The 24,765-nt window shown below is 44.1% G+C and overlaps 4 protein-coding genes and 1 non-coding gene across 8 annotated transcripts; 1 reads left to right on the top strand and 4 right to left on the bottom strand.

Moving 5' to 3' along the window:
* Positions 1 to 3: 3 nt before the first annotated feature.
* On the bottom strand, positions 4 to 13,869 carry MDP1 (magnesium dependent phosphatase 1). 3 transcript variants are annotated; one of them, XM_037037599.1, is made up of 7 exons: positions 13,865 to 13,869; positions 1,279 to 1,323; positions 1,102 to 1,162; positions 919 to 1,029; positions 490 to 597; positions 302 to 387; positions 25 to 211 (listed from the first exon to the last, which is right to left on the bottom strand). In XM_037037599.1, the coding sequence occupies exons 2-7, from the start codon at positions 1,316 to 1,318 to the stop codon at positions 120 to 122; spliced, it is 498 nt and encodes a 165-aa protein (XP_036893494.1). In that variant the 5' UTR covers positions 1,319 to 1,323; positions 13,865 to 13,869; the 3' UTR covers positions 25 to 119. The 3 variants fall into 3 exon arrangements, with proteins under 3 accessions (XP_036893495.1, XP_036893494.1, XP_036893493.1); XM_037037600.1 differs by lacking the exon at positions 13,865 to 13,869 and having other exon boundaries at positions 4 to 211; positions 292 to 387; positions 1,279 to 1,469; XM_037037598.1 differs by lacking the exon at positions 13,865 to 13,869 and having other exon boundaries at positions 1,279 to 1,465.
* NEDD8 (NEDD8 ubiquitin like modifier) lies at positions 2,380 to 13,958 on the bottom strand. Its single transcript, XM_037037602.1, has 4 exons — positions 13,509 to 13,958; positions 3,779 to 3,826; positions 3,525 to 3,607; positions 2,380 to 2,726 (listed from the first exon to the last, which is right to left on the bottom strand). The coding sequence occupies exons 1-4, from the start codon at positions 13,524 to 13,526 to the stop codon at positions 2,630 to 2,632; spliced, it is 246 nt and encodes an 81-aa protein (XP_036893497.1). The 5' UTR covers positions 13,527 to 13,958; the 3' UTR covers positions 2,380 to 2,629.
* Positions 7,144 to 7,326, bottom strand: LOC118980986 (U2 spliceosomal RNA). The gene has a single exon (XR_005065243.1). It is a non-coding gene; the product is annotated as a U2 spliceosomal RNA (small nuclear RNA).
* On the top strand, positions 13,958 to 20,886 carry GMPR2 (guanosine monophosphate reductase 2; the record flags this gene model as incomplete). Its single annotated transcript, XM_037037597.1, has 10 exons — positions 13,958 to 14,043; positions 14,445 to 14,556; positions 14,669 to 14,788; positions 16,905 to 16,988; positions 17,133 to 17,306; positions 18,418 to 18,499; positions 18,592 to 18,698; positions 18,887 to 18,929; positions 19,965 to 20,124; positions 20,326 to 20,886. Coding segments are annotated over 10 exons (1,125 nt in total), but the record flags the coding sequence as incomplete, so codon positions are not given.
* On the bottom strand, positions 18,330 to 24,300 carry TINF2 (TERF1 interacting nuclear factor 2). 2 transcript variants are annotated; one of them, XM_037037582.1, is made up of 10 exons: positions 23,796 to 24,300; positions 23,557 to 23,661; positions 23,337 to 23,438; positions 23,150 to 23,257; positions 22,969 to 23,065; positions 22,344 to 22,806; positions 22,188 to 22,255; positions 21,791 to 21,882; positions 20,624 to 20,712; positions 18,330 to 18,938 (listed from the first exon to the last, which is right to left on the bottom strand). In XM_037037582.1, the coding sequence occupies exons 1-9, from the start codon at positions 23,985 to 23,987 to the stop codon at positions 20,647 to 20,649; spliced, it is 1,293 nt and encodes a 430-aa protein (XP_036893477.1). In that variant the 5' UTR covers positions 23,988 to 24,300; the 3' UTR covers positions 18,330 to 18,938; positions 20,624 to 20,646. The 2 variants fall into 2 exon arrangements, with proteins under 2 accessions (XP_036893477.1, XP_036893476.1); XM_037037581.1 differs by lacking the exons at positions 18,330 to 18,938; positions 20,624 to 20,712 and adding an exon at positions 21,373 to 21,652.
* Between the last annotated feature and the right edge of the window lie 465 nt (positions 24,301 to 24,765).

Below are 24,765 nucleotides of genomic sequence, written 5' to 3'. Positions count from 1 at the left end.
GGGTAAGATTTCTTGTCACACACAAATACACTTTAATAATTTACACATGCACCTGAAAATGCCTTCCTGATTTCCTTCAGTTTTATTCCTCAAATGAGGCTCATCCATAGGACTGGACCTCAGGGTCCAGCTTGGGCCTTTGCAAATGTCTCTAATCCTTGAGTTAGGACCTGAAGACTCATTCCATTCTGGACATGAATGCAGGTAACACCTAGAAAGAAAAAGAGATCCCATTTTATACCTATCCCTCCTAGGCACCCTTTCTCCCCATTTCCCAAATGGTATTCTCACCACTCAGTACCCAGTTTGCTGACGTCTACAATATTCCTCTTCTCATCATCAAAGAAGAGCATCTGGGGGAAAGGAACTCCAGTCTTCTGCCGTAGCCTGTGCAAGACAGGGCAGGGGGTAACCACGCTGGCTTCTTAGCTCCTCCAGTCTCTGTTTTTCTTTTCCCCTGCTTCTTCTACCCTCATGTCCAGTGCATACCTCTCAAAATGTGTGACCTTGCTGCCTGGATAGATTTCCCGCTGAACAAAGTATCTGTCAAGGTCAAAGAGCTCCAATAGCTGGTTGGCCCCTTCAATTTCACCTGTCCTGCAAAAAGGTGTAGTAGACGGGATCAGGAGAGTGGAGGGCCAGAGCTGCAAGTGAAGTTAAATATAACTAGAGGTAAATCAACTTGTTTTTCCAGTCAATGGAGAGGTTTCCTGGGCCCTTATTCTACTCCATACCCTTCCTTTCTGACACAGATGGCCCCAAGGCAATGTTCAAAAAATAAAAGGCACAGGCAGTCATAATTTTAAAAAATGTACAATACTTGCAAATTTACACCGCCTAAATTTTGGGAACAAGAGAAATCTTACACATGCAACTGTCAACGTTAGGCTGACAGTTTTTTTCAGCTGCTCTTCTTACCGTGAAGCAGCTGCGACGGGCACCCCGAGCCCCTGAAATCGGTCCAGGACCTCGGGCACCTCTGGATACAGCCGGATGGTCTGGCCTCGCCTATCTCGTACAGTTCCATCGCTGGAGAAGGTGAGAGTGCCCTCAGCTCCGGCCCGACCAGCCTTTTCCCAGTCCTCCCCAGCCCAGCCTCACCTGCTCTTATGGAACGGGGGGTCTACGTGCGTGTCCACCCAGAATGGCCAGAGCGTATAATCTGAGAGAGGAAGAAAGCGGAAGGTTCAATCTGAAGGAAGCAGGGCCTCGAAAGCGGCAACTGGGGTTTGGAAAAGGAAAGCACCCTACAGAATTCTACACAGTCGGGCCCCTCACCCAGATCGAAGACAGCGAGCTTCGGTAGCCGCTCCATCATCTGCGCTTACAGGTTGCTTGCCAGAAGCGCACGGAGGCGGGGCCTTCTCCAAGGCCATAGAGTGCTCTATACTCGTGGGAGGCGGTGCAGGGTCAGCCTTAGAAAAATGGCGGTTAGAGTCCTCACGGCAGGCCGCAGCAGGGAGCCTGGAGACTGCACACGAGCGCCATCTGACGGTGGAAGGGGAAAGGACTGCAGCAAGTGCCAACACGCTGTACATGGGACCACAGTGGTCTCCGAAGTTTCTCCTTCCTTCGCTTATCTGCTCCTCCTAATCTCCCCAAATTCTACTAGAGACATCAGGGAAAAGAAGCCCTTTCTTCTGGCACTGGTCTCTCATTTCACCTTACAAACCTAAGTCACCCATCGTAGCTGGTATCATTCCTCAGCTTTTTATGTACTTTTAGCGGGGGAAATACCAATTTGTTGTTCAGCTTATTTATGCATTCATTAGTTCCTTCTTGCATGTGCCCTGGAGATCAAAACTGCAACCTTGGTGTGTCATGACATCCCTCTAACCAGCCGAGCTACCGCTCCAGAGCTCCTCACCCAAACTGTGTATCAGCGGCTTTCCAGTGTGTAGAGCCCAGACCCCTCAGCAATACTCCAGCCATAAAGAACATCGTATCTCTAAAACCCCTCTGGCCTTTCTCAAATCAGGCCCAAATGTCCAGTAAGAGCCACAATGAGACTTTGCTCTCCTGGTTTCTACCACCCATGTCAGTAGTATGATAACAGATGTATAATAACCAGTTTGGATGATGGATTGATTTGTATTGTTTGCCAATTTCTATAAATATTCCTACCTACCATGGCCAATTTCAAGCTACCAACATGAGGTTATTTAATATGGGGTGGGAAGGAGATACCAACAATTAGGTCTCATGAACTGATAAGAGTTGACTCCAGTACACCACTGCCACTGAGCCTGGTAATCATTTCTAGGGACACTTCCCTTCCATTGTCCTACTCCTTCAGTCTGGTATAAGAGGGTGTGCATTTGGTCCATTTTGATCTCAGTCATATTTGTGCAACAGAAGAAAGATTCCAGGAGGCCAAGAATCCTTTATTTTATTTTATTGAGAACCAGAGAGGGAAGCACATAGATCTGCAAACTAAAACCCAATAGCCGGCAAGGGCCCTTTGGGCCAGAAACACTGCATCCTGGGGTCTTCAGTCTCCCACCAGTAGACACACAAGACTGGGCATCCAGGAGAGGGGGCAGTCACTCTGGTGTTCCAGAGAGTGATAGGATATATGATGCCTCATTACGAGGAACAGGGTAAAGAGGTAAAATGGAGAGAGGGTCCATCACTGCCTAAGACCGCCTCCTCCTCTTAGTGCCAACACCAGATGGAGGACTGAGCCACCTAGGATTTTATAATCAGCCGCTGTCTTCTCATCATTCCTGCAGGAAGAGGAGGCACAAAAAGGATTAGAAATATCACGTAGAATAGGGCTCTCAACCTGGGTCTCACGGATCTTTCTGAGGGTCTATGAATTCAAATGATAAAAAAAATTACGTCTTTATTTTTACTAATCATGAATTGAAATCTGGTTATTTCTTTAAATTTTGAAGATAGGCAAAAAACCACAGAGGTATAAGCAATATGGGTAACTTATTAACAACAGAAATTAAATATTTTATACCATAATTATTTGTAGGTATCTTGAAAATATTTTGAAATTATGGTAGTATTTGGCCCACCATTCAATATTAATGTATTAATAAAAAAGCACATATATTACAAATTTGCCTTTTTAGGTTTTTTTTTTTTTTTTTAGATTTTATTTATTTATCTTTAGAGGGGAAGGGAAGGAGAGGAGAGAAATATCAATGTATGGTTGCCTCTCATGTGTCCACTGCCGGGAACCAGGAACTGGCCTGCGACCCAGGCATGTGCCCTGACTGGGAATCGAACTGCGATCATGTGGTTCACAGGCCCGCACTCGATCCACTAAGCTACACCAGCCAGGGCCTTTTTAGTATTTTGATAACTGTATCTCAATACAAGTTTCTTCTGTAATTTGATATATTTTATTTTATGTCTGCTTAACTATTATTCTGAGAAGGGGTTCATAGGCGTCACCAAATTGCCAAAGGGTGTAGGCCAGCAATAAAAAGAAGCAGGCCTGCTCTATCCCCAGGGTCGGCTCCCTCATCTTCACATAAGATGGCCCCACCGAATTCCCGTTCCAAACTCACATCTGTTTACCACTGTAGATGAGCCGCTGCTGCTGTGGGGGGATTCCCTCTTTCTCTTCCACACGTTCCTTGATTCGCTCCACCTTTAGGGGTACAAGTAGTCAGGGGCTACTCATGATAGGTAGGGGTAGGACCATGGAAGTGGAAAGAACAGAGCTATGCAGATAGCATGAAAGTAAAGGACTAAGTTCATCAGCATATCCAAGCTAATGTACATGTAGGGAGATAGGTATGAAGAGGTGCTTGGGCATTACCTTGTCTGTGGGTTCAATGTCAATCTCAATCTCCTTCCCGGTCAGCGTCTGAAACAGGCAAAGATTTCATGAATCCTAAAGCCCAATATACAGTTTATCTCCTAGGTAAAATGTCCTGCCGTGCTTGGTGTGGCTCAGCGAACTGAGCGCTGGCCTTCGAACCAAAGGGTTGCCGGTTCAATTCTCAGTCAGGGCACATGCCTAGGGTGCACAAGAGGCAACCACACATTGATGTTTCTCTCCCTCTCCTTCTCCTTCTCCCTCCCTTCCCCTCTCTCTAAAAATAAGTAAATAAAATCTATAAAAAATAAAAATAAAATGTCCTGTCCTGGTCTCTGGGGATCTACTATCTACTGAGAGATGCACATTCTTGGCAAAGCTGCTTTGAAGACTCAGAAGGCTTTGACCATACCCGTATTCATCAAACATTTTTACGCTCTGGACTAGTTTGAGAGGGAACGACTCTGTGAACCATTTGACCTTACTCCCCCAGGTCATTTCACATTCCCTTTGCTTGAGGCAGAAGTGAGAGAAGTCCTCAAGAAAGCATTCCTTTGAGTCAGAAGGACCTTGCTTTATATACCAACAATAGAAATTAACATTCAGATAATTTAAAGAACTCTCAAGGACACCAGAGATCACCTCCGACCAAGCTTCTCCTGTACCTTCTCCAGACTTCTATGTAAATCCTAAATTGCAGCTCTCGTCTTCTTCCATAGGCTGAGGGCCGATGGTGCCCAAATGTAACATGCTGATTGCACACTTTAAAATGCTGTGCACCATTCAGTCTAATCTCTGATCCATCTGGTCTGAAAGCTTTTATCTACACCAGTCTACAGTAATCCAGACCACAAACACACAATGCAGGGTCCAATTTAGGGGCATTTCTTTCCTTTTACTGTATTCCCTTTTGTCATAACCTTCATCACCTTTTCTCAAACCTTCAAAGACCCTTTAAAATAAGATTGATGATCAAAGCCCTGGAGCCAATAACTCTAAGTGACCAAGAAATAGCCAACCTATCAGATGCACAGTTCAAAACACTGGTGATCAGGATGTTCACAGAACTGGTCGATTTTAGTCACAAATTAGAGGAACAAATGAAGGCTAAACTAATTGAAATGAAGGGAAATGCACAGGAAACCAATAGTGATGGAAAGGAAACTGGGACTCAAATCAAGGGAGTGGGCCAGAAGGAAGAAAAAAATGACCAAACAGAAAAGAATGAAGAAACAAGAATTCAAAAAAATGAGGAGAGGGTTAGGAACCTCCAGGACATCTTTAAACGTTCCAACATCCAAATTATAGGGGTACCAGAAGGGGAAGAGGAGGAGTGACAAGTGGAAAACTTATATGAACAAATAATAAAGGAGAACTTCCCCAATCTGGCAAAGGAAATAGACTTCCAGGAAGTCCAGGAAGCTCAGAGTCCCAAAGAAGTTGGACCCAAGAAAGAACACACCAAGGTACATCATAATTACATTAGCCAAGATTAAAATGAAGGAGAGAATCCTAGAAGCAGCAAGAGATAAGGGGACAGTCACCTACAGAGGAGCTCCCATCAGACTGTCAGCTGATTTCTCAAAAGAGACCTTACAGGCAAGAAGGGGCTGGAAGGAAGTATTCTAAGTCATGAAATCCAAAGACCTACAACCAAGATTGCTCTATCCAGCAAAGCTTTCATTTAGAATGGAAGGGCAGATAAACTGCTTCTCAGATAAGGTCAAATTCAAGGAGTTCATCGTCACCAAGCTCTTATTATATGAAATGTTAAAGGGACTTATCTAAGAAAAAGATAAAAATACGAACAGTGAAGGGACAGCAAACTCACAGTTATTAACAACCACACCTAAAACAAAAGCAAACTAAGCAGACAGCTAGATCAGGAGCAGAACCATAGAAATGGAGATCACATGGAGGGTTAGCAATAGGGGAGTGGGAGGAGGAGAAGGGGGGAGAAGGTACAGAAAATAAGTAGCATAGACAGTAGGTAGAAAATAGACAGGGGCAGTGTAAGAATAGTAGGAGAAATATAGAATCTAAAGAACTTGTAACATGTGGACATAAACTAAAGTTGGGGCAATGGTGGGGGAGGGGGTGTGCAGGGTGGAGGGGAATGAAGGGGGGAAATTAGAACAACTGTAATGGCATAATCAATAAAATATATTAAAAAATAAAATAAGATTGATGACTTGTTCCCAATGCACTTTATTTTTTTTCAATGATTTTTAAAGGTTTTATTTATTTATTTATTTACCTTTAGAGGGGAAGGAGAGAGGGAGAGAAACATCAATGTATGGTTGCCTTTTGTGCATCCCCTGCCGGGAATTGGCCTGCAGGGAACTGGTCTGCAACCCAGGCATGTGCCCTGACTGGGAATTGAACCGCGATCCTCTGGTTCGCAGGCCTGTGCTCAATCCACTGAGCTACACCAGCCAGGGCCCCAATGCACTTTAATACCCGTTACAGCTAGTTACGTATCTAACTCTCCAACTTCCTTAAGGATAGGGACTCTTCTAATCGAAGCACAAAGCACAATATTTGACATATAAGCAATCAAAAAATATTTGTGGGAGGGCTACATACACTGATGATTATGTTATAATCACAGCCAACATTTACTGAACACTTTACAAGAACTGGAAACTGGGCTGAGTGTCTTACATGTACCAATACAGTTAATCCTTGCTAGTCTTTCTGAGATATGAACTATTACTATCACCAATTTATAGATGAGAAAAATGGGGCTTGGGCAGGTTAAAAATTGTGACTATGGAATCAAAAGGAAGGTGTGGATCTAAACACAGACTCTCTGGCCTGAGCCCCTAGCTCTGTACTCAGTCCTGCCTGCGCTGGACTGATCTAGAACTGAGACGCAATCTGTGCTCCTGTGGTAATCTGTGCTCCTGTGGTAATCTGTGCTCCTGTCCACAAATAACACGCTGCGTCTACTTCTAGGGTTCACACAGACCAGCATGAAGAAAGTACTTAGGGCCTAATTTTTCAAGTACGAGAATGGTTCAGTCCCAATATATAGTATTTCCAAAAATGCAAGACTAACTCCTTTGGCTTTACCTGTTTGGATGCAAAAGAATCAATTACAACGACTCTCAGGTTTCTACCCCAACCCAAGCTGAAATGTGTGAACATTTTCTGTAGTCTATGATAAAATGAGAAAAACACTGACAGCAATGAGATTTTCAAGAAACTATATATATTCAGGTGTTAAAATGTCTTTTTGTGAAACAACTGTAAAAATATTCAGTAACTTTTTTTAGGCCCTTTCCTGACAAAATGAAAAGTATGCAATTCTGTGTTGTACAAAAATTATTTCACTTTACCGATTGCAATACTTTTGGGGGGGCATGGGGTGCCATTCCCAGGAGTACTGCAATACTGGGTTGATGTGTGGACTGGACAGAGCAAGCTCCTATTACATCTCCTGGCTCCAAAATCCATTTAATACATTGTCCTCGGATAGAGGATGTGTCATGTTAAACTGAGACCAGATACTATACTTGGTCTCAGCCAAAAGGCTGAGAAGCAATTGAGCATAATACTTTAAACACAAAACCTCTTCGAGCAGACAATTCTATTTATAGGTAAGTAAATTGGAGGAAAAACTTAGGCATGTATCCAATGAGGAACATGTGCACTTTTTGTAAAAGCAGAACAATGGAAATAACTTAATGCTTAATAATAAGAAAACTATTAAACTATGGTACATCCACAGAATGATATATTTGTTATGCAACAATTTATACACTAAAATGGAAAGATCTAAAGAACGTATAATTATATATTATTGTCTATATGAAGACATATGTACATGCACAGAAGAAAGGGTTAAAAGTATACATATTTTGCCCTGGCTGGTGTGGCTCAGTTCGCAGACTGAGCACCGGCCTGCGAACCAAAGGGTCAGCGATTCGATTCCCAGTCAGGGCACATGCCTGGGTTGCAGGCCAGTTCCCAGCAACGGACTCACGGGAGGCAACCATACATTGATATTTCTCTCCCTCTCTCCTTCCCTTCCCCGCTAAAGATAAATAAATAAAATAAATAAAAATTTAAAAAAGTAAAAAAAAATAATTGATCTGTAAAAATCTAAAACTCAGGAATGACCCTTTGTTTCCAAAATTGACTGCAGAAGCCCATGAATGTATCCAGAAAGCAATCTGGTCTCCCAGCAACAGCACTTTTGGAAAATAATCATGACTTTGTACAAGAATATACCTTTAACACTGGCCATTGAGCCTTTTGATACTGAAAAACTAGAAACACACACTAAATTATCAAACAATTGAGAGTTAAATAAATTATAGTACAAACCACACAGTCCTCAATATCTAGAATAATGGTATAATTCCAATTTTGTATTTAAAATACCAAAAACAAACAACAAAACCCCTCAAATATTGTTTCTGCTTTCAAAAAGTTGGGAATGATATATATATAAGTACTTTTATCTTGAGTTGTGAGGTTATAGATACTTTATTATATTATTTGTACTTTTCTGTATCTTCCATTTTATATACCATGAGTACATTGTAATGAGAAAAAAATATTTTTAAAACAAAGTTCTTGAGTCTTGGCCGAGTGGCTCAGTTATTTGAAGTACTGTCCTGTACACCAAGAGGTTGTGGGTTCACTCCCCGGTCAGGGCACACACATAGGCTGTAGGTTCGATTCCGGGATGGGGCACTGTGGGAGGCAACTAACCAAAGTTTCTCCCTCACATTTCAAGTATTCAGTAGCCCATGTGGTTAATGGTTACTACGTCGGACACTGCTTAAGCATTCCAGCTTAAACAACAATAAAATAAGAATACCCGCATTTTGTAACCTCCAATGAAATAATAGATCTAAGATCATGGAAAGTAAAAGAACCTAACAGAAGTACACACCATACCACTACCTATGAATTATTTTCATACATGAACACACAGAAAAGACTAATCAAGTCTCAAGATCTTATTACCAATTCACAAGAAAAACAGGTTGAAGAGGAAACGTATATATTTCCATGTATTAAAGACAACATGGAGAATATAACCAGGAAATCCAAACCATACAAAATTCTATGGGACAAACAACACAGTTTATTCAACAAGAAAAAATAGAGAAAAGGGTGCATTATAGATATAAAGAGGCTTAAAATACATATCAACCAACTGCAATGTATGATCTTAGTTGGCTCCAGATTCAAAGTAACTATAAAAAATAAATGAGACTATAGAGTATATTTGATGACAGTAAGAAATCACTGTTAGTATTTTTTTCATTTCTAGAGAGAGGGAAAGGGAGGGAGAAAGAGAGGGAGAGAAACATCAATGTGTGGCTGCCTCCTACGCACCCCCCCAGGAACCTGGCTGGCAACCCAGGCATGTGCCTCTGACTGGGAATCAACCAGCGACCCCTTGGTTCACAGGCCGGCATTCAATTCACTGAGCCACACCAACCAGGGCTCACTGTTAATATTTTAGGTGTGATAATTAAGGTTATTTTAGAAAAAAGGAGTTATTTCTAATAGCTAAATACTGAAACATGTATGAGTAACATGCTGAGATTTGTTTCATAAAACATCAGGTAAGGAGAGTTGGTGAGTATAAACAGGACTGACCATGAAATGATAGCTTTTGAAGCTGGGTAAAGGGTCTTTCTCTGCGCTGCCGTATGTGCTTGGAAGTGTCCATAATTAAAAATAACTAGGAGGGGGGTGGGCTGGGATGGGAGTAAAAGACAGAAAACTGTACTTGAACAATAATTAAATAAAAAATTAAAAAAAATAACAAAACAATTTTTAAAAATAGTATTGATATATCATGTGGTGAAGGCAGATATTAGGTTTCTTCCCTCAGATCTGCTCCTTGTGACCTGGGAATGCATTCAATGCTAGTTGGTAAGTCTATGACGAACCTCAGCCCACATACTGCTTTAGGCACTGTAGGGGATATAAAAGAAATGGCGTGACCCAGCCTTTGCCAACAATCTTTTTCAAGTGAAGATTTACAACCAAAAAACAACGACCCATACAATGAACAGAACCAACCTATGTAATATACAAGGAAGTGCCATATTGAATATTATTGTCCAAATACAAGGTACAATGCCAAAGTGCTATGATGAGTAAAAATCTATGCTGATTAATTTCATACCCTCTATCATAGCTAAAATAATAATGACTAAAAGTTAGAAAGGGTGCAAAGCACCTGGAATATTCATCACTGCAAGTGGCAATGTAAAATGGAACAACCCCTTGGAGAACTGTTTGGCAGTTTCTTTTAAAGCGATATATATTTATCACATGATCCACTAATTCCATTCCTAGGTATTTATTCAAAGGAGAAACCTATGTCCACAAAAAGCCTTATATAACAATGTTCATTTTCTGGCCTTATTCATAATGGCCAGAAAATGAAAACAAGCAAAATGTCCATCAACAGGAGAAAGGATAAACAAATTGTGATACAGCTATTCAACGGAATACTACTCCATTGTAAGGTACAGACACTCTCAACAACAGACATAATATGCTGAGTGAAATAAATCAGACATAAAAAATATATATTGCATAATTATATTCATATGAAGTTCTAAAACAAGCAAAACTGACCTACAGAAACTTTCAGAGGGTATGAGTGAAAATATTCTATGGAACACTACTCAGCCATAAAAAAGAAAAAATTACCCTTTGCAACAGCATGGATGGACCTGGAGAACATTATGCTAAGTGAAATAAGCCAGTCAGAGAAAGACAAATACAATATGATTTCATTCATATGTGGAAACTAATAACAAACTGAACTAATAAGCAAACTAGAGACAGACTCATGGGTAGAGAGCAGGCTGACAGTTCCGGGGTAGGGGATGATAGGAGAATCTATCAAAAAGGAAAAAAGACTCATGTACATGGACAACAGTGGTGACTACAGGGGGAAGGGGGGTATAAGAAGAATAAATGGTAATGGAAAAAATTTTTGTTTAATGTTCTAGATCTTATGGTTACATGAGTAGGTGCTGTGGTAAAAAAAAAATCACTAAACTGAAGCCTTAAGAACTTTATGTTTCATTCCGTGTTTAAAGAAAAAAAACTTGAATGAGAAAAATGGTGTTTAGATAGTACAGACAGTTGCCCAAAGTAATCTGCTAAGAGTGTACCAGTGCAGCCGTGGCTGGCGTAGCTCAGTGGATTGAGCGAGGGCCTGTGAGTCAAAGGATCGAGGTTCGATTCCCAGTCAGGGCACATGCCTGGGTTGTAGACCAGTTCCCAGCAGGGGACACATGAGAGGTAACCACACATTTATATTTCTCTCTCTCTCTCCTTCTTTCCTTCTCTAAAGATAAATACATAAAAATCTTTTTAAAATAAAAAAAAAAGAGTGTACCAGTGCAACATCTGGGATCAGAGAGCAATATGAAGAAAAAGAAGTTTAAAAGATCTATACACTATGATATTGTATATCATGCCTTGGTTTAGACTCTAAACTTTAGAAGGGGTAAGACCATATGAAAACCTGGTTGGAGGTATCATGCAGAAATAAAGATGTAAGTTAATGAGACCCAAGATCAGAATAAGGGTAATGAGAATGAAAAGAAAATCAAGCGCACGCGCGCGCGCACACACACACACACACACACAAAACCACCTCAAACAAAACAAACAAACAAACAAAAACAGTATCAAAGAGAAAATTAGGTTCTATAAGAGAAAAATTACTCTACCGAACTGAGTTCCAGATACCTGGTAGATTTGCAGGATTAATATATAAGATGAGTACTGGGGAGATGACTTAAGTCAGAAGATGATATACTTAATTTCAGAACAATTATGTATCAAGAGAAGATTTGTCAGAAGGACTTGTACAGGACTGCAGAGAGAGATTTGGAAGTAGTCAGAGCAAGGAGGAAAGGAGTCCTGCCAATAAAACCTATCACTTATACAATAATTAACAGCTACTAATCACATTCATATGTATCTAACATATAGAGAAATGTAGCAAACAAAAAAGAGAGAGAGAGAGAGACAGAGGACAGAGAAACCTGTTTAAAGGCAGAAAGTAAAGTGTTTCAGAAAAGGAGACTGATGATTTTAGAGAGGTACTAAATAGAAGTGAATTCAAAGAGACAAAATCTAGAACCTTGCTACTCAAGTAGCATCAGCATCACGTTAGAAATGCAGAATCTTGGGTCCCATCCCAGACCCACTTAATATTAGAATCAGTATTTTTACAAGGTCCTCAGGTAATCCTTAAGTACTTTTGAGTTGAGAAACCCATCTACGACACAGGTGTTTAAACTGCAGATCTCAACCATCAGTGGCTTATGAAGTCAACTTGGAATAGAATTGTAAATGTCAGAGTACATCACACATAGTAAGTGTTTTTGTGTCTGTCTGGAGGTAAATTTTTTTAGTGTAGACTGGGATTTTTTAAAAAGTTTACAAAACACTGAACACCAAGTATAGTAATAACCTGTTCTTTGGACTCAGAAAGTACTAAGGGGACACAAAAAACCTTATTCATTGAAAAGAAGATAAAAGCATTCATCTGCTAGTATTCCTCACACTTTTTTGACAGTGACCCACACTAAGAAATTCATATGAACTAGTAACATATATGCCTGTGTAATATACACATAAAATGAAACAATTCACAAAACACTCTTAACCAGAAGTATACCCTGATGTTTCTATTTTCCTCTTATTTAATGTTGCTCATAACCCATTGAACCGTTAAACTGACTTCACAATTAGTAACTCTTATAGGTCACTATTCAAAGTTTGAAAAACAATGGCATTTGGCCATGTTGTTTGGCCTCAATCCTTGGCTAAGAGATTGTTTGGAAGAACTGAAGAGGTTAAGAATGGCTATTATGTATGGTAAATACAATAAGGAGCTGGTGAAATAACGCGACTTACTGAGCAGTAAAGAAGCCAAATTAATGTTGCACTGCATCAATTAAAAAATCAGATTTTTGTCTTTGCAGGTACAAAAGGGTAAATAGCAGATAAGGCTAATAAGGGTTGGGAATTGAAGATCCCCGGAAGCTGAGAGATGGAGCTGAAGGATATACTGCTATTACCAAGAACTAGGGCCCTGGTAGTTCTGCCTTCACACAACCTGCCTCAGTGAGGAAATGAGAGTGGTCCAGAATGCCTGGCTCAGAAAGGCAGGTGCTGACTGAACACACTCCTAACTTTGGTTCTTGAAGGCTGCCTGAGATACTACACCTTGACCACAACCAGCAAAGGCTTACAGTCTAGCCTCTGGAGGCCCCCCATTCCCCATACTAAGGTTTTTGTTGTGCTCAGAGGCAGCCTGTGTTAGGGGCTGGGAGAAGCAGGAAACCTGCGCACTGAGACTCGAGATCAGAGCTTATTCCTAGAACCTAAGAGAAAGCGGAGCCAAGCTGCTGCTAGGCCTCCCTCACAGCGAGGGTTCGAATACAACGAGAATCGGGACAAATGAGGCCTCCTTTTGGGTCATGGCACTGTTCTGGCGAGAAAGTAGGAATGGCAAAAACCCCGCGGTCGTCCGGCTGGGCCAGCCCCCAGCAATCAAAGACCTCTTAGAGTCCCCCTACTTCCCATCACCCCTCGCGCAGAGCCCTGAGGCTGTCATCGCCCTCCAGGCTCGGGAAAGGCGTGGCTTCCCTTTCCCGCTTCTCCCGTAAGGTACAGAAGCCAGCCCAGTACCACTGCGTCTTGGCAAAGCTGGAGGTGCTCCCACCTTCACTTTAATTAGCATCTTCTTCCAAGATGTAGACTGTACACAGGTAAGTTGCCGCTTCTACCGATGCGGTCGCTGCTGCCTCTCCTTTGCACTACGCCTGTGGGAGTCACTTCTTCTTCCGGGTCATTGTATGGCTCCACCCCCCCTTTTTATCCCGGGATTCCAGAAAAAGCTCAGAAATGCTTCCGCGTTTCGTTTCAGAGGCGTCGTAAAGAGAAACAAAGCCGTCCTCTTAATTCCAGCAGAGATGATTCTTTGGCGATTCTGAGAGTCCCTAGAGAGCCGGTTCTAGTGGAAAGACAGAGCGGCACGAACTACTGCCACCGCGCTAGGGGCAGCTCCGCGCGTTCCACCCTGGGAGTTGTAGTCTCCTGCCCCTCAGATCTAACGGCAACCTTAGAGTGCGAACTCTGTTAATCAGAAGCTCTCGCACGGCCCGCTGCTGAGGCTGGAATTCCTCGGTTAATCGTTTTCGCCCACAATTAGCGGGACCTGTTGGCTTGGACTGCAAGCCTCAGCGGGGCTGCACAAGGTTGGTTGCTAAGCAAGGAGAGCTTCGGTCTACAGCCACCTGGACCAAGGTGACTAGTTTTCCTATTACGGAAACTAGTGGGACTCGCCTCAAGTTCATTCTCTCACCCAAATCACCCTCTTAGGTCAAATTACTTTTCTGCAGGGGCTGGAAAAGGAAAAGTAGTGGGGTAAGGAATGTACCTCCTTAGGGCTACTCACGACTTCATCCGAATTCTCCCCTCGGATGGAGACACCGAGAGTAATAGTAACCATGGGACGGGTCGGAGGTGACAGTCTTCAGGGATCAACCACATCCCGACTTTCCACAATTTAGGCGAGAAGAGATGCTGAAAGCCTTAACAGGGCATTAAGGCTTGTTATTGATTCAGCCCCCTTCTCATGTCTTTCCTTCCAACTCAGATTCGTTGCTACTTCGAGGTCCCCGCCATGCCTCACATCGACAAGTGTCAAGCTGGACTTCAAGGATGTCTTGTTGAGGCCCAAACGCAGTACCCTAAAGTCTAAAAGTGAGGTGAGCCAGCTTGCCCTGGTGGACCAGGACTGAGAAAGATTCTTGGTCCTTTTTCTCGTGCAGTACTTGTTTTTTGGATGAATGAAATGGTGTTTTCTGTTCATATCTGCAGGTGGATCTCACAGTAACCTTTTCATTTTGCAACTCAAAGCAGATGTACACTGGGATCCCTATCATTGCTGCCAATATAGATACTGTGGGTACCTTTGAGATGGCCAAGGTTCTCTGTAAGGTAGGACTTCTCTTATGCTGCTTCCTCAGTGGTGTCCAGTTATATGAGCTGACTGCAGTGTTATTTGCATCCACATCCCAGGTCAACTCAACAGCAATTACCAGTCTGGATGCTACAATTTACTATTTTCTCCAGTACTAAGGCCGCTTTATCTGGTTAGTTCAAAAAGCTATGTGAGTTAATGAGAACTGAAGCTAAGCTTTGCTGCCATTTTTCTGGTATATAAATAGAACTTGTCCTTTCTCCTGTCCAGCAGTGTATACACCTTGCCAACTTTTCCCAGCACCCAGGTCACCCTCTCCAAATAACATGCACCTCTCCAGTTGCTGCATTGTTAGGAAACTAAACATTTACTGTTTTAGTCCAGAAACTAGATACAGTTTGAGTATTCAAAAATTTCTAACTGGAAGACTCTAGAGAGAAGAAACTTTCATTTTTATTTTATGCCTTTTAAATTTTTTAAGAAAATCTTCTTTAAGTCCTAGGTATATGAGAGTTTCTGGGATGTGCCCAAAATGGAATGTGTTTTTCTTTTATGCAGGTTATTGTTCACTTTCAAAAGAGAAGATGCTACTATTGTCAGTAATGTTACCTGCCTCTATACTTACAGCTGAGAAGGTAGATAGTTATTCTGGGCACTCCGATAACATATGCACTCTGGTTATCCATAGTTGATGGATTCTGCTGCTGAGTATGGCTCTGTTAGCCTGAAGGACTTCATCTCCTTTTCTCTGTTTTTGATTGCTGTAAGTCTTTGTGGAATGTCTGCTGTCATTTCTCTGAGTTCGATGGTTATTGTTTTAGTATTGTATTATTTAGTATTGTATTGCTGTTGCCACGAATAGTCCTGACTATTTAGAACTCCTGCTGATGCCTGTCTAGGTGAGGAATGGTGAATCTGACCGCAGTGTTAATAGACATGCTGTCACACATGTGGGCACTTGCTTGATGTTTTATGTTGAGACTGGCTTTTCAGTACTGCTGATGCGTGCCAAAGCAATAGATTTTAGAGATAGAGCCAAATCTCGAAGAAATAATAAAACAGTTGGATGCAGGCATGCATCTTTTTCTAAATCTTCAGCTTGGTATGTATTTGGACATGCTTATCATGCCCCACTATGCCAATGTATTTGCAAGGTCTGTTGACCTCCTAGAGTGATTTTGCCAGCATGTTGATGGCAGAGTGTTGCTGAGAAAGCAGAACCCAATACCAGCTAGGTAGTATTGATCTCTGACTGTGCATGGCATAACACTGTTACTGATGGCTGCTACATGACTTCCTTGGATTTCTTGCCAGTTGCAAGACTTGAGTTGTCTCAGTCAACTGTCTCATCTGTTTGCATGTCTGCGCTTATATTTTTATTGTTTTTAATTATAGTTGACATACATTATTATATTAGTTTCAGGTGTGCATGCGTATACTTTTAAAACACAAACACCAGCATTCACAAAGGCCTTTGAATGCCTTTCTCAAAGTATTGTGATATTGTTTGTAATTTGTTGAAGTAGGAAATACAAGTCCAAGGAGTCATTATATCCTGGAACTTGGTTGACTGAAATAGACCGAATATAAGTTTTCAGGTTGGTCTGTGTCTGTAGAAAAATCTGTTCTTTATTACAGTGGAGATGGAGAAAGGATGGGGTGATACGTTATTGTCTCCATTAACCTTAAGGCTTTAACCTTTTGTGAGCATTTAGACTCACAGAATTACTGCAGGTAAATAACTGAGAAGATGCCATAAATAATAGGTCAGGTGTTCTACTACATTACTGTAGAAGGAAGGGCTGAGACGGTATAGGGAGACACTGGCTCTGTCTGGCGTCTGCATGGTTCTTGTCTACTGCTTGTCCTGCTGCACCAACAGCTTGTCCTAGTCACCTTTTAAGTCAGTAGCACTGTATGCGTTGGCAGGTGAAATCCGAACCATACAACTCAGTACTTGGTGGGAGTATCTGGCAGCACTAGCTTATGGTAAAAAGTCCTACTGGATTTTGTAAAAGTTTCTTTTTCCAGACTTCAGTCCTATTCTCCCTCAGAATAGTATAAAGGTCCGTTTCTAGAAAAAGAGACCCTATTAAAGTTCTCCTTTTTGATGACTGTCTTTCATCTTCTCAGTTCCCCCTCTTCACTGCTGTCCATAAACAGTACAGCCTCGAGCAGTGGAAAGAGTTTGCTAGCCAGAATCCTGACTGTCTAAAGGTAATACTGGTTTTCCCCGATCCTTTCCGTATTCAATTTTCCAGGAGCCTTTGCTTGGCTTCCTGGGTTCAACCCTTACCGCCCCAACCCTGTGGGCTGCTCATCAGGTCATTTCAAACATGCCAATGCCCATTTCTTCCACAGCATCTGGCTGCCAGCTCAGGCACAGGCCCTTCCGACTTGGAGCAGCTGGAGCAAATCCTGGAAGCTGTTCCCCAGGTGAAATATATATGCCTGGATGTGGCAAATGGCTACTCTGAACACTTTGTCGATTTTGTAAAGGATGTACGGAAGTCCTTCCCTGAACACACCATTATGGTATATCTGTTACCCAGTAGTTGGTACCTCCATCTCCTTCCACTCTTTTGTGCCACTCCACTTTTTGTTACATCAGTCCCCTTCTCCTCTTCTGCATTATGATTTTCCTGGTCTGCTTAGTCATGTCACTGGGTGATTATCCATGGTTCTGTGCTTAACATGTTTGGTTACTGGTCACTGCAGTCTCTGACCCTTGATAGTCTTTGTAGATCCGGTGTTCCTGACATCACTCACCAAACCTGTGTTTATCGGCTGTACACACCTGTGATACGTGTACACCTGCCTACTGAAATGGATCTGGTACTATAATTCTATTAAAGGGATCATGTGCAACAATGTTTTATTTATTTTTTTACAAGCTTAGGAGTGATGACAGGCCCCATTTTCTCCACTGCACTGAGGAATCCCTTTTCCATCCACCAGAAACAAATACAGCTATGTAGATGAGTATTTAGCCTTTATTATTATGTCTTCCCCTTTTCCAAAGAGGTTTTATGACCTAACGGCTTAAGGACAGGTAAGGGCAGGATATGTTTGGGTCTCTTGGGGAGATAAATTCACTGTAAATCAGATTTAATCTTGGTCCAGGTGGACCCCAGCTTTACCCTAGTATGACAGTGACACTGGCCACTAACCCTTTACCTCAGCTGGGGAAGCAAGGTCCTTTGAAGTAGCTAGTCTAAAAGCTCTCAGAGGGTCCATTAGAGGGGACCCAGCTACCCGCTTCTTTTTAGTAATGTTGGATGGTCCAGGTCCAGGCATGCTATAATTGAGAGTACACAACTTCTTCATTTCTTTTTTTTTAAAGCATTTTCTTTACTACTCCCTTATTTTTCTTTTAAAAAATATTTTATTTATTTTTGGAGACAGGAGTGGGGAGGGAGAAAGCGAGGGAGAGAAACATCCAAGTGTGAGAAAAACACCCGATCAGTTGCCTCCTGCATGTCCCCATCCAGGGACCTGGCCCGCAGCCCAGGCATGTGCCCTGACTGGGAATCAAACAGGATCCCCTTCAGTCTGTGCAATGACACCCAACCCACCGAGCTACACTAGTCAGGGCTCCTCTTCATTTCTGACCCTAGTGAAGGCTGTTCTGATTGCTCTGTTCCAGGCAGGGAATGTGGTAACAGGAGAGATGGTGGAAGAACTTATCCTCTCTGGGGCTGACATCATCAAGGTGGGAATTGGACCAGGTAAGCTGGCTCACTGGGGGACCACTGGCTACCTCTTCGGTGGCAAACACCTATGGAACACTTCTCTCTCATCTTCATCACATTCTTCTCAGGCTCTGTGTGTACCACCCGGCAGAAAACTGGAGTGGGGTATCCACAGCTCAGTGCGGTGATAGAGTGTGCAAATGCTGCTCATGGCCTCAAAGGCCACATCATCTCAGTAAGGCCCAAGGGCAGGCTAGGGTGCGAGGCTGCCAAACGTCTGGGTTTTCTGTTGGGTGCGGAAGCTCTGATAGAGGTGGGTCAGAACTTCTGGGTTCCTGTCAGCTTTGCAGTGAGCTGCTGAGACATCGCTGAGAGGGCTGGGGAAATCCAGGCAGTCCCTTCACACTGCTTCTTTCTTTGTAGGATGGAGGCTGCAGCTGTCCTGGTGATGTGGCCAAGGCTTTTGGTAAGGGCACTGGGAGGGCACAGAAGGATCCATTAGAAGAGGAGGAGTCACCTTTGAGGGTCTAGGATCAGGCTGAGGAAGCCATTCAGATTCTTTCATAATATGAACTCGTGACCCAGAAGCTTGTGATGTCCTTTGGGGCAAGTCAGCTGAGACTCTGATACAGACTGTCCCAGGTGTGGGCCAGGGCCATCTGCACCATCTCCTGGACTGCTGGACAATGTAAATGCCTAAACCTTAGACTTAACAGAATCCAGGTCTGGAGAATGGGGCTGCACATCTGCATTTTTTATAGCTTCCCAGGTGATCCTTATTTACAGTAAAGTTAGAGACTTTTGCTCTTAGAACACTTGAAATGAGTCTTACTCAGCTGAGCACAGTGAAAGAAATGACCAGAAGATGGCCAAAATCAGCCAAAAGGAGAGAGCAAAGCCAAGCAGGGAATCTCTGCGCCACACTGGAAGAGTTGTCTTGGGCTACACATTAAATACATTATGACATGTAATTACAAAAAAAAATCTCATAATGCTTTAAGTAAATTTAGGATTTTGTGTTGAGCTGCTTTCACAGCCATCCTGGGCTGTATGCAGCCCATAGGCTGCAGGTTGGACACTCCTGCTAGTGGCTTTTTAAAAATTATTTTTTAAAGATTTTATTTCTTTATTTTTAGACAGAGGGGAAGGGAGAAAGGGAGAGAAGCTTCAATGTATGGTTGCCTCATGCAGGCCCCACACTAGGGACCTGGCATACAGCCTAGGCCTGTGCCCTCACCGGAAATCGAACTAGCGACCCTTTGGCTTACAGGCCGGTGCTCAATTCACTGAGCCACACCAGCCAGGATGCTTTTTAAAGTTTTGTGAAGTCAGGAACAGAGGCCAGTGCAGAGCAGGCTTCTGTGAGTTACAGATCAGCTGGGAAAACAAAACCAGGGAGATGCTGGAATCAGGACTGAGAATTTGGTGTGAGTTGCTTCTGAGTGTGGGTGGGTATGTGGGCACCTGAGCCAGATTCTTCTGTTTCCCCCCTCATTGATAGGGGCAGGGGCTGACTTCGTTATGCTGGGTGGCATGCTGGCTGGGCACAGTGAGTCAGATGGTGACCTCATCGAGAGGGATGGCAAGAAGTACAAACTCTTCTATGGAATGAGTTCGGAAACAGCCATGAAGAAGTATGCTGGGGGCATTGCTGAGTACAGGTATGTATAGAGGCCTAGGAGTTGAGGGTTCTTGGAAGGTGTGACAAAGTAGGGTGGTGGCAGAACTCAGGGTTGCTGGGAGATGGATGGTGTAGTTGAGAGAAAAGTGGTGAACTAGGGTTAAATGCAAGAGACTGGGGAAGAGTCACTGAGCTTAAGGAATTTGGAAAGAAAACATCAGAAAATTTTTCCTCCTCAAAGGGCCTCAGAGGGAAAGACAGTGGAGATGCCCTTTAAAGGGGATGTGGAACATACCATCCGAGACATCCTTGGAGGCATCCGTTCCACATGTACATATGTAGGAGTAGCTAAGCTAAAGGAGCTGAGCCGGAGAACCACCTTCATCTGTGTCACCTAGCAAGTGAATCCAGTCTTCAGAGATGTGAGCTAGGCCTCAGCAGATCTGCCCTTCCAAGACACCAGCACCTCATCACAGGGTCTCCTCCCAAGATGGCCCTCATTCATCCCAGCTACTATGACTATTACTTGGTAATCTCACCCCTGAGAGTTCCTGCAGTAATGCTAAACTTCTATCTGCACCCGCAAAATGCCCAGCATGCTCACTGGGGAGGAAGCAAGGAAGGCAGGCCGGGAAAATAAAGCTGAGATAATCAAATGGGAACTGGGGGACCCAGCTCCTGAAGATTATTGAAAGAAGAAGATACTGATTCATATGCAAGTGATTTATATATGGCCATGGTCTTGTAAGCTTTTAGAATCATGTTTTGCTAATAAGGTTCATTAAATAGGATCTTTGAATATCTAAAAAGCTCAGAAGTGTTTACATAAATTTAAGTATCTCTGTAAAGAGAGATCCCAATGACTGTAAAGAGATTCTGGGGCTTTCTGCACAAGCCTGGCATCTGGGTGGTACTCCAGGGCAAGCAGAGGTGGCACTGACCCAGTGGAGTCGATGACAGTGAGTACTTTTCCCTTGAAGTAACTCCATTCGAGTGCCATGCACTGCCCCCCTGCCACCCCACCACCCGGCAACATGAGGATTTACAGAGTGTATACTCTGGCATCAAGACACAGATATTTTCAGAATAGTGAAAGGAGATTTCTCATCCAGGTTCTCAGCCCTGGAACTTTTTCTGGCATTTCTGAACAACGCCTTCCAAGGGAAGTAAAAGGGCAAAGGAATTCTTTTAGAGCTGGAGCGCACTTCTGTTTCTAAGGGATGAGCTACAGAAGTCTTAACTGACCTTACAGAAGTCTTAATTCCCCCTCCTCCATACCAACACAGTGTTTTAACAAATCCAGAGTTTAATTACCAAGCATTACAAAGTGATTTGGGCAATGTAGTCAGGTAATCCAAGCTTGGGCTTCCACTTTATTTCCACTAAACTGCCTGTAGAGGTGAGGAGGAAGACAGGCAGGATACAGATGGCATTCCAGTTCTATTAGAAGAGTCTATATGGTCATGGGAAGGGACAGACACAGCACTGGGGCTAGAAGCGGGGAGGTATTCACAGAAGGTGGGGATAAGGGTGTGAAACTTTGTCTTCTCATAGTTTTCCAGAGACTCCTGCAGAGAAGAGAGGCAAGGAGATCCTATCATCATCTAGAACAGTGCCTGAGCTCTCCATATTCTGGAGCACAGGGATTTCTGCCTTGTTCTGCCCCACCCCCTTCCTTCCCCAGCTTTCTGTTCCTTCCTACTCACCATTCCTTCCCTCTGGCCATTTTCTTCCTCATCAGAGTCCAAAACCAAGTCCCCTATGGTAATGACAGGGCTGCACAGAGATGGAGGACACACTGCAGGAAGGAAACCAGAGTCAAAGAATTCTTCTAGGTGAACACAGGCCCTTAAGAGTCCTCAAACCCTGACCAGTGTAGCTCAGTTGGTAGGGTGTCCTCCTGCAGAGTGAAAAGTCGCTGGTTCAATTCCCAGTCAGGGCACATGCCTGGGCTGCGGACTCAGTCTCCAGAAGGGGACTGTGTGAGAGAGACCTGATCAATGTTTCTCACACCGACGTTTCTCTCCTTCTCTCCCTCCCTTTCCTTCTCTAAAAAAAGTCCTCAAGAGGCTGTCTGATCCAGTCCTGACTCATTATACATACCTGGCTTCCTGGACCTAGGAGATGAAAGTGACAGTGTCGGGGGCTCCAGGGGGCAATCCCAGCAATTCCTGGGGTGGTAGCAAGCAAAGAAGATACAGTGAAGGGAAAGCAAGTAAGGCATGGACTGCTAGTAGGGAGAAGCAACTGCTTACTCACTCCTTTTGCTCCGTGGCAGACAAGTCAACTGGGTTCTCCTTCATAGCCCTTCCACCTAGGGTCTGGAGTGGACTCCTAGACTTTCCAGTGGGGATTGCTCTCGTGTGGACGTCACCTGCTGGAACTGCCACGTGTGTCCCTTGTTCTTCTCTGTTGTCAGGTTTACATATGACCTGAGTTGGTGAACCCAGATTCCTAAAGGGTAATAGCATGGCTGTGGGGCGTTCCTTATTGCCTACCCTAGTGTTTGCCCACTGGGAATGGATTCTTCGCTGGCCTAGAGGGGCCAGATTGAAGTGGTGGCCAACCAAAGGTTCTGGGTGCTTCCTTGAGGCTGGTCCCTGAGGAGGGTATGGGCCAGGCTTGGTTTTTGGCAGAGGATGGTGGAGTGCTGGTCTTGGTTGCTGAGGAGGACTTGGCTCCATGGGCTCTGTCATGTTCACTGAATTAGTAACAGAGCACTCTAAAAAGAAAACAATGTTCTTTATAAAGAGAACACATCAACTTAATCTGGTTTCTTAAGCCTCTGGCCCATGTAACCCTCCTAATGGGCTGGTTGTCTCAAAAAGTCTCAGGCTAAACACTCCACCCCAAAATTCCTAATTCTCCCAGATGGTCCTGGTACCTGGAAGTGGCCACCCCATGTCCACACCATACTGGCTCAAAGCAAAGGAAGAAGTGATAGAAACTCCAGGCTGCATCCAACTTAGCACATCCTGAAGCTGTGGGCAGAGGAAGAGGCATGAAAACTACAGTCTTTCATCTAACCAGCCTGCACTCTGCCCTGTGTTTTGCCCCAGGAAAACCTGCTGAGTCTGTGGTGCAGGCAGTGCTTTTTCCAGTTGACACAAGTATTCAAAAAACAGCTTTTCCACAGCAGTAAGAAAGGGTTCTCCATACTCTTGTTCAAGTTCCTGCACAACAGAGAAAAGCGGGTCAGAAGAGGACTAGAGAAAATAGCCACATCATAGCTTCCAAACCAGCCAGTCTCACCTGCAACTTCCAAGCCAGATCCACAGGGGCTTCTGCCAGCTGCTTCACCTGCTGGCGAAAGGCTTCTTGTGCCTCCGAGATCTTTCTGAGATCCTGTTTTGTCTGTTGAAGATAAAGAAGGCAGAGAAACCAATTAAGAGAACCAGATGATTAGGAGGAGGAGCAATTTTGCTACACAAAGGGTTACTGGGAGGTGGGGATTATTCCAGGGATCACTCACCGCTTTAGGATCCCGCACTACAGGTCCAGACTCTGGGAAGTGGTGATGCAGGGCATTCAGAACCTGGGCCCAAGGCCGGCCCTGGACGATCAGCTCCACCACCACCTGTGAATGGTACTGAGCTCAGGGTCCTCACTTCGGGACAAACTCCTCTTTGGCAATCTCACCCCCAAAGCGGTCATCTGCCCGGTCAGGTCCCTGCAGCCCGCCTCTTTCCCTGGTCCCAGTGGCTCTAATACCTTGGCCTTTAGACCCATACACAGGCGTTCGTGGTGACGGTAGCGAACCAAGCCAGGGGCAGCAGCGCGCAGGGACTGAAGAAACTGCAATACTCGTGGGAAATGTTCCACGCAGCGTCTGCGCAAGACTATCCAGCTGGCAGCGGCTGCAAAGCGCAGAGCAGCCGGACCCGCTCCCCGGGGCGTAGCCATGGCCGGGGTGCTCCGCCCCAAGGCAATACTAGTATCCTTTCCTCCACCGCGAGACTTTCTGACTCCGCCTAGGGGCGGGGCTCCCGGTGGCCCTTAGCGGCTCGGAGGTTTCGATGGCGCTGTATCCTTACTATCCGACTCTGCATCCTTCCATAGACCACCAGAATTTTGGAGGTCCAACTTGAGCAGGAGCCCGAGCGGAGAGTCTAGCCGGCTTCAATGGCACTAGGTCGTTCGTTCTGCCTTAAACGGCACCGTTGTCTCCACCCGAGAGCTACCGTGCTTCCCGTCCTGCGACCAGTTTTCTCTACCCGAAAAAGGGGTAGTAATGGATAACCAATGGGCCGCGGGCAAGGGAAAACGTGATGCCGCGTCATAAGGCCCCGCCCTGCTGGTTCCGGCCCCGCCCCCTGTCAGATTCGTTGGTCCGTTGCTAGGCTTCTTTGACAGCAGGTCTCCTGCGCGTTTTCGCGGGCCCTGCGTAGAAGTCGCGTCCCTCTCTAAGGCTTTACTTTCTTGTCTGTAAAGCGGCATCATGCTCCTTGTCCTCTCCATCGTCATCACCCACTGAGATATGATTCCTTAAATCCCAGTCCCCAAACCAGCGCTACAAAGCCTCCCCCGGGTGGCGCGCAGCTTCTAGTAAGAACTCAACTGTTCCTTTTACAGAGCAGGAGAGGGCGCCACCTTTTAAAAGTTTGAAAGGATACATAAAGGGATAAATGGTAATGGGAAAAAGTACAGTAAAGATTAAGTAATTTAAAAAGATACATCATAT

This window comes from Sturnira hondurensis, unplaced genomic scaffold, assembly GCF_014824575.4.
Source record: "Sturnira hondurensis isolate 20B ecotype Veracruz unplaced genomic scaffold, ASM1482457v3 Scaffold0023357, whole genome shotgun sequence".
NCBI lineage: Eukaryota > Metazoa > Chordata > Mammalia > Chiroptera > Phyllostomidae > Sturnira > Sturnira hondurensis.
Note: the sequence above shows the minus strand (reverse complement) of the source record. Positions and strands in the feature narration are given on the sequence as shown.